Below are 7,854 nucleotides of genomic sequence, written 5' to 3'. Positions count from 1 at the left end.
GGAGTGTTTGATGGGGACAGTATAGAGGGAGATTACTCCCTCTCTCGTCTGTGATTACCATATAGATTAAGAGGCCTTGCTGTGCTGTGAATAGCTGACCTCGCTTACCTGAACAGGTGACTCCCACGTCTTGTTTGGAATTGCAGTGGAGCTGGCCCCAGTGACCGGTGGAGCAGAGACCGAGTGTCGCCTCATCACCATCGCACGTCACCTCCTCTAGACCAAAGCCGTTGGTTCTCTTCCTGTGGTAGGCGAGTCCCACTGTTAATCGCGGCATTGCTGCGCTTTAGCACCCTGTACACCACATCCGCAGTGCTCTAACTCTAGTTTCCAGAGCAGACAGTCCCCCGGACAATGATGGACATCGTCTCTCCCAGAACAGGCGTTGTTCCCACTGACCAGGCGTAGCGGGATCGGCCCTGAAACACAGAGCAGGAACGTGAGATTGGAGCAGGAGAGGCCATTCCATAGGGTCACCACCCTCTGAATGAAGAAATCTCTCCTCATCTCAGTCCTAAATGGTCCACCCTGTATCCTGAGACTGTGACTGCTTGATCTGGACCCTCCAGCCAGGGGAAGGAACACCCCTGTATCCAATCTGTCCAGCCCTGTCAGGAATTTATACATTTCAATTAGATCGCCTCTGCATGGAGGTCGGTCACCAGTGGAGTACCCTAGGGATCTGTTCTGGGACCCCTGCTGTTTGTAATTTTCATAAATGACCTGGAGGAGGAAGTGGAGGGATAGGTTGGTAAGTTTGCCGATGATACGAAGGTTGGTGGTGTTGTGGAGAATCTGGAGGGATGTCAGAAGTTGCAGTGTGACATAGATAGGATGCAAAACTGGGCGGAGAAGTGGCAGATGGACTTCAACCCAGATAAATGTGTAGTGGTCCATTTTGGCGGGTCAAATGGGATGAAGGAATATAATACTAAGGGTAAGACTCTTGGCAGTGTGGAAGATCGGAAGGATCTTGGGGTCTGGGTTCATAGGACACTTAAATTGGCCTCGCAGGTGGAGGATGTGGTTAAGAAGGCGTATGGTGTACTGGCCTTCATCAATCGAGGGATTGAGTTTAGGAGTCGGGAGATAATGCTGCAGCTTTATAAGACCCTAGTCAGACCCCACTTGGAGTACTGTGCGCAGTTCTGGTCGCCTCATTACAGGAAGGATGTGGAAGCCATTGAAAGGGTGCAGAGGAGATTTACAAGGATGTTGCCTGGATTGGGTGGCATGCCTTATGAAGATAGGTTGAAGAGCTCGGTCTTTGCTCCTTGGAGAGACGAAGAATGAGAGGTGACCTGATAGAGGTGTATAAGATGTTGAGAGGTATAGATCTGGTGGATTCTCAGAGGCTTTTTCCCAGGGCTGAAATAGTCGCTACGAGGGTTAAGGTGGTAGGGAGTAGGTGCAGAGGGGATGTCAGGGGTAAGTTTGTCACTCAGAGGTTGGTGGGTGAGTGGAATCGGCTACCATCGGTGGTGGTGGAGGCAAATTCGATAGGGTCTTTTAAGAGACTTCTGGATGAGTACATGGGATTTAATGGGATTGAGAGTTATAGATAGGCCTGGTAGGTAGGGATATGATCGGTGCGACTTGTGGGCCGAAGGGCCTGTTTGTGCTGTAGTTTTTCTATGTTCTATCCCCCTTTCAATCTTCTAAACTCCAGTGAAAACAGGAGGATTGGCCCAGTATTGGCCCAGTTGGTCAATCTTTCCTCATACGACAATCCTGCCATCCCAGGAATCAGACTGGTCAACCTTCGCTGTGCTCCCTCTGAGGCATGTATATCCTGTCTTAGATAAGAAGACAGAAACTGCGCACAGTACTCCAGGTGTGGTCTCACCACAGCCCTGTACAGTTGCAGTAAGACCTCCTTGCTCTGGGAGTTTCGAAGAGTGAGAGGTGACTTGATCGAATCCTTTCAAATCTCGATGGGGCGGGTGTGGAGAAGATGGTTCCTCTTGTGGGAGAACCTAGAACCGGGGGATCTGCATTTAAAAAGAAGCAGGTCATCCAATTGGAGTATTGTGTACAGTTTTGGTGTCCTTATCTGAGGAAGGATGTCCTTGCTATAGAGGGGGCACAGTGAAGGTTTACCAGGCTGATTCCTGGGATGGCAGGTCTGTCATATGAGGAGATACTAAGTCGGATTATATTCACTGGAGTTTATAGAAGGGAAATCATAAAAACTTATAAAATTGTAGACAAGATAGATTCAGAAAGAATGTTCCCAATGGTGGGGAAAGTCCAGAACTAGGGGTCATAGTTTGAGGATAACTCCCACGACACTGTCCCCATCAAACACCTTTAGAACTGAGGGAGGAGAAATTTCTTCACCCAGAGGGTGGTGAATGTGTGGAATTCACTCCCACAGAAAGTATTTGAGGCCAAAACATTGTGCGATTGCAAGAAGAAATTAGATTTCACTCTTGGGACTAAAGGGATTGAGGGATATGCGGGGGAAGGGGATCAGGATATTGAATCTGATGATCAGCCATGATCAAAATGAATAGTGGAGCAGGTTGGAAGGGCTGAATGTCTCACTAACTTGATTGAATTTTTTGAGGAAGTGACGAAGATGATTGATGAGGGCAGGGCGGTGGATGTTGTCTACATGGACTTCAGTCAGGCCTTTGACAAGGTCCCTCATGGCAGACTGGTGCAGAAGGTGAAGTCGCACGTGAGCTGGCAAGGTGGATACAAAACTGGCTCAGTCAAAGAAGACAGAGGGCGGCAGTGGAAGGGTGCATTTCTGAATGGAGGGCATTCCTCAGGGGTCACTGCTGGGACCTTTGCTGTTTGTAATATACATAAATGATTTGGAGGGAAATATAACTGGTTTGATTAGTAAGTTTGCAGACGACACAAAGGTTGGTGGATTCGCGGATAGCGATGAGGATCATCAGAGGATACAGCAGGATATAGATCAGTTGGAGACTTGGGCAGATGGAGTTTAATCCAGACAAATTTGAGGTAATGCATTTTGGAAGGTCTAATACAAATAGGAAATATACGGTCAATGGCAGAACCCTTAAGAGTATTGATAGGCAGAAGGATCTGGGTGTACAGGTAAACAGGTCACTGAAAGTGGCAATGCAGGTGGAGAAGGTAGTCAAGAAGGCATACGGCATGCTTGCCTTCATCGGCCAGGGTATTGAGTTTAAAAATTGGCAAGTCATGTTGCAGCTTTATAGAACCTGAGTTAGGCCACACTTGGAATATAGTGTTCAATTCTGGTCGCCACACTACCAGAAGGATGTGGAGGCTTTGGAGAGGGGACAGAAAAGATTTACCAGGATGTTGCTTGGTGTGGAGGGCATTAGCTATGAGGAGAGGTTGGAGAAACTTGGTTTGTTCTCACTGGAGCGACGGAGGTTGAGGGGAGTCCTGACAGAAGTCTACAAGATTATGAGAGACATGGACAGAGTGGATAGTCAGAAGCTTTTTCCCAGGGTGGAAGAGTCAATTACTCGGGGGCACAGGTTTAAGGTGTGAGGGACAAGGTTTAAAGGAGATGTACGAGGCAGATTTTTTACACAGAGGGTGGTGGGTGCCTGGAACTCGCTGCCGGGGGAGGGAGTGGAAGCGGATACGGTAGTGAGTTTTAAGGGGCATCTTGACAAAGGCATAAGTAGGATGGGAATAGAGGGATATGGTCCCCGGAAGGGTAGGGGGTTTTAGTTCAGTCGGGGCAGCATGGTCAGTGCAGGCTTGGAGGGGCCGAAGGGCCTGTTCCTGTGCTGGAACTTTCTTTGTTCTTTGAATGGCCTCCTCCTGCTTCTAGTTTCTTTGTTAAGAGGCACCTTGCCAATCACCAGTGGCACTTTCTCTTGTAGTATAAATGTTATGCCATCTGAGGTGCAGTCCTCGTGTGTGTGTGACAGAAAACTTCGACAGTCTGTCTCCGGGATCTGTCGGGAATATCTCTTTGCAGGAAGTGCAGACGGTGGCAGCAAATTGTCATGGGTTCAGCTGGCAGACTGGACATCCTAGTGGGTTGGCACAAAGGGCGGCACCGGGGTCTCTGGGAGGGATGGAGAGAAGCTGGGGAAGCCCTTCTTCTTTGAGCAGAAAAGGGTGAAGGGTTGGGGAGGAGGGGGAGATGGGAATTGGTGGCATTTACCAGATGGCTCCAGGACAAGGGGTTTCATCCTCATGGGTGCAGAGTCAGAGGAGGGGAAACAGGGACAGGAATGGGGAAGAGGCCTGCAGAAAGCTGTGAGGGTGCAAAGATCTCTTCCTGAGCGCTGGGGGCTTACTGGATCCTCTCGCTCCATGCAGGGGTGCTATGATGAATTCTAAATCCTTTCTTGCACAGATGCTGGGCGCAGAATCACAATATGGGATTCTGGTGGATTATCCGCTCCTCCATCCTACTGGCAATTTTGGTAAGTCAATTCAACACCTCAGTCTAGATACGCTCACTGCTTAGACAATGGGGCAGGGGATTCAAGATTAATATACTGAGACACTGAGACACCCAGACACTGAGACACCCAGACACTGAGACACCCAGACACTGAGACACCCAGACACTGAGACACTGAGACACCCAGACACTGAGATGGTCGGACAAGTAGACTGTCAGATGGGAAGACGGTTAAAGTATGCCATCTTCCCCCAGGTGAACTTTCTCATCTTTATCCGAATTGTCAACATCCTGGTCTCCAAGATGCGAGCCAATCAGATGTGTACCAGTGATTACAAGTTCAGGTGGGTATCCTGCGTGGCCGATGCTCAATTTCTCTGTCTGGACACTCATCCAAATCCAAACCACACTGTTAATATTCGCCTCACTGAATGCTCATCCTTCTCTTTGTCTTCGTCTGTCTCTGTCTCTCTCTCTGTCTCCGTCTCTCTCTGTCTGTCTCTCTCTCTCTGTCTCTCTTTCTCTCTCTCTGTCTCTCTCTCTCTGTCTTTCTCTCTCTCTCTGTCCCTCTCTCTCTTTCTCTCCCTCTCTAAATGTTTCTCTCTTTCTCTCTCTCTCTTTCCCTCTCTGTGTCTCTCTCAGTCTCTGTCTCTCTACCTCTCTCTCTCTAGGCTGGCAAAGTCGACATTGACTCTCATCCCACTGCTCGGTGTCCATGAAGTGCTATTTGCGTTACTGACGGACGAACAAGCCAAGGGAATGGTCCGAAAGGTCAAACTCTTTGTTGAACTCTTCTTGAATTCTTTCCAGGTACTCAGTACACCTCACTCCACATGGAGACCTTAGGGGAATCAGATTAGGGCAGTGCTAATAGGTGATTGTGCCATACAAGTGTCAGGCAATGACCATCTCTGACAAGGGAGGATCAAACCACTGCCCCCGTGACGTTCAATAACATTACCATCGCTGAATTCCCCCAACTCCCACCTGCCACCCCACCCCCTATACCCTCTATCAACATCCTGGGGGGTTACCATTGAACACAAACAGAAACCCACCCATATAAGTACTGTGGCTCCCACAGCAGGTCAGACGCTGGGAATCCTGCGGAGAGTAACTCACCTCCTGACTCCCCCCAAAGCCTGTCCACTATCTACAAGGACACAAGACAGGAGTGTGATGGAATACTCTCCATTTGCCTGGATGAGTGCAGCTCCCAACAACACCCGAGAAGCTCAACACCATCCAGAACAAAGCAGCCCCCGCTCGATCGACACACTAACCCCCGGAGTTGAGGGGATTGAGCTATGAGGAGAGGCTGAATAAACTAGGCTTGTACTCGTTAGAGTTTAGAAGAATGAGGGGAGATCTCATTGAGACATATAAGATGATGAATGGGATGGATAGGATAGAGGTGGAGAGACTCTTCCCGCTCAAAAAAGACAGTAGGACTAGGGGGCACAGCCTCAAGATAAAGGGGAGGCGGTTTAGAACGGAGTTGAGGAGGAACTTCTTCACTCAAAGGGTGGTGAATCTCTGGAATTCTCTGCCCGTTGAAGTGGTGGAGGCTGCCTCGCTAAATATTTTTAAGAAGCGGGTTGATGGGTTCTTGATAAGAGAGGGGATTAAGGGTTATGGGGAGAGGGCGGGAAAGAGGAACTGAGCCACGACAGATCAGCCATGATCTTATTGAATGGCGGGGCAGGCTCGAAGGGCTCCCTCCACCACTGACACACAGAGGCAGCCGTGTGTACCATCTACAAGATGCACTGCAGCGACTCACCAAGGCTCCTTCCACAGCACCTTCCAAACCCGCCACCTCTACCACCTAGAAGGACAAGGGCAGCAGACACATGGGGAACACCACCACCTGCAAGCTCCCCCTCCGAGCCCCACACACCATCCTAATTTGGAAATATATTGGCCGTTCCTTCACTGTCACTGGGTCAAAATCCTGGAACTCCCTCCCTAACAGCACTGTGGGTGTACCCACACCACATGGACTGAATGATGTTCAATAACAATCCTGGAACTCCCTCCCTAACAGCACTGTGGGTGTACCTACACCAGACAGGACTGACTCTTGCTCAATAACAATCCTGGAACTCCCTCCCTAACAGCACTTTGGGTGTACCTACACCACACGGACTGACTGATGTTCAATAACAATCCTGGAACTCCCTCCCTAACAGCACTTTGGGTGTACCTACACCACATGACACTGCAACGGGTTGAAGATGGCAACTCATCCACCACCTTCTCAAGGGGCAATTCAGGATGGGCAATAAATGCTGGGGCTTGGGCAGTGACACTCACATCCCTGAGGGGATTGAACTCTGTTGATCTAAAGATAGCGAGACCAAGGCACAGTGACCCAGTGATTTGATTTGATTTATTATTCTCACATGTCTTAGTACACTGTGAAAAGTATTGTTTCTTGCGCGCTATACAGACAAAGCATACCATTCATAGCGAAGGAAAGGAGAGAGTTCAGAATGTAGTGTTACAGTCATAACTAGGGCGTAGAGTAAGATCAACTTAATGCGAGGTTGTTCCATTCAAAAGTCTGACAGCAGCAGGGAAGAAGCTGTTCTTGTGTCGATTTGTACGTGACATCAGACTTTCGTATCTTTTTCCTGATGGAAGAAGGTGGAAGAGAGAATGTTTGGAGTGTGTGGGGTCCTTAATTATGCTGCCTCCTTTGCCATGGCAGTGGGAAGTGTAGACAAAGTCAATGAATGGGAGGCTGGTTTGTGTGATGGATTGGGCTACATTCACAACTCTTCTGTATCTCCTTGCAGTCTTGGGCAGAGCAGGAGCCCATACCAAGCTGTGATACAACCAGAAAGAATGTTTTCTATGATGCATCTGTAAAAGTTGGTGAGAGTCGTAGCCAAATTTCCTTAGTCTTCTGAGAAAGTAGAAGTATTGGTGGGGCTTTCTTAACTATAGTGTCAACATCGGGGGGGACCAGGACAAGTTGTTGGTGATCTGGACACCAAAAAACTTGAAGCTCTCGACCCTTTCTATTTCATCCCCATTGATGTAGACAGGGGCATGTTCTCCTTTACACTTCCTGAAGTCGATGACAATCTCCTTTGTTTTGTTGACATTGAGGGAGAGATTATTGTTGCCGCACCAGACTCTCTATCTCATTCCTGTACTCTGTCTGGTCATTGTTTGAGATCCGACCCCCTACGGTGGTGTCATCAGCAAACTTGAAAATCGAATTGGAGGGGAATTTGGCCACACAGTCACAGGTGTATAAGGAGTTTAGTGAGGGGGCTGAGAACACAGCCTTGTGGGGCACCGGTGTTGAGGATGATTGTGGAGGAGGTGTTGTTACCTGTCCTTACTGATTGTGGTCTGTGATTAGGAAGTTCAGGATCCAGTCACAGAGGGAGGAGCCACAGTTTGGAGATGAGTTTGGTGAGAATAATGGTGTTGAAGGCTGAGCTGTAGTCAATAAATAGGAGTCTGAT

At 48.8% G+C, this 7,854-nt stretch overlaps 1 protein-coding gene across 1 annotated transcript in view; it reads left to right on the top strand.

The window, feature by feature from the left end:
• The first annotated feature begins 4,327 nt into the window (after positions 1-4,327).
• LOC145340542 (glucagon receptor-like) overlaps positions 4,328-7,854 on the top strand; it is a 6,275-nt gene continuing 2,748 nt past the window's right edge. The window contains exons 1-3 of the mRNA XM_080185014.1: positions 4,328-4,391; positions 4,628-4,716; positions 5,044-5,182. Coding sequence (XP_080041140.1) covers positions 4,344-4,391; positions 4,628-4,716; positions 5,044-5,182 — 276 coding nt within the window. The 5' untranslated portion in view covers positions 4,328-4,343. The remainder of the gene's footprint in view (positions 4,392-4,627; positions 4,717-5,043; positions 5,183-7,854) is intronic.

Source organism: Carcharhinus amblyrhynchos, unplaced genomic scaffold, assembly GCF_965287045.1.
Source record: "Carcharhinus amblyrhynchos unplaced genomic scaffold, sCarAmb.v2.hapA chromosome_1127, whole genome shotgun sequence".
In the NCBI taxonomy this organism is placed as follows: domain Eukaryota; kingdom Metazoa; phylum Chordata; class Chondrichthyes; order Carcharhiniformes; family Carcharhinidae; genus Carcharhinus; species Carcharhinus amblyrhynchos.
Note: the sequence above shows the minus strand (reverse complement) of the source record. Positions and strands in the feature narration are given on the sequence as shown.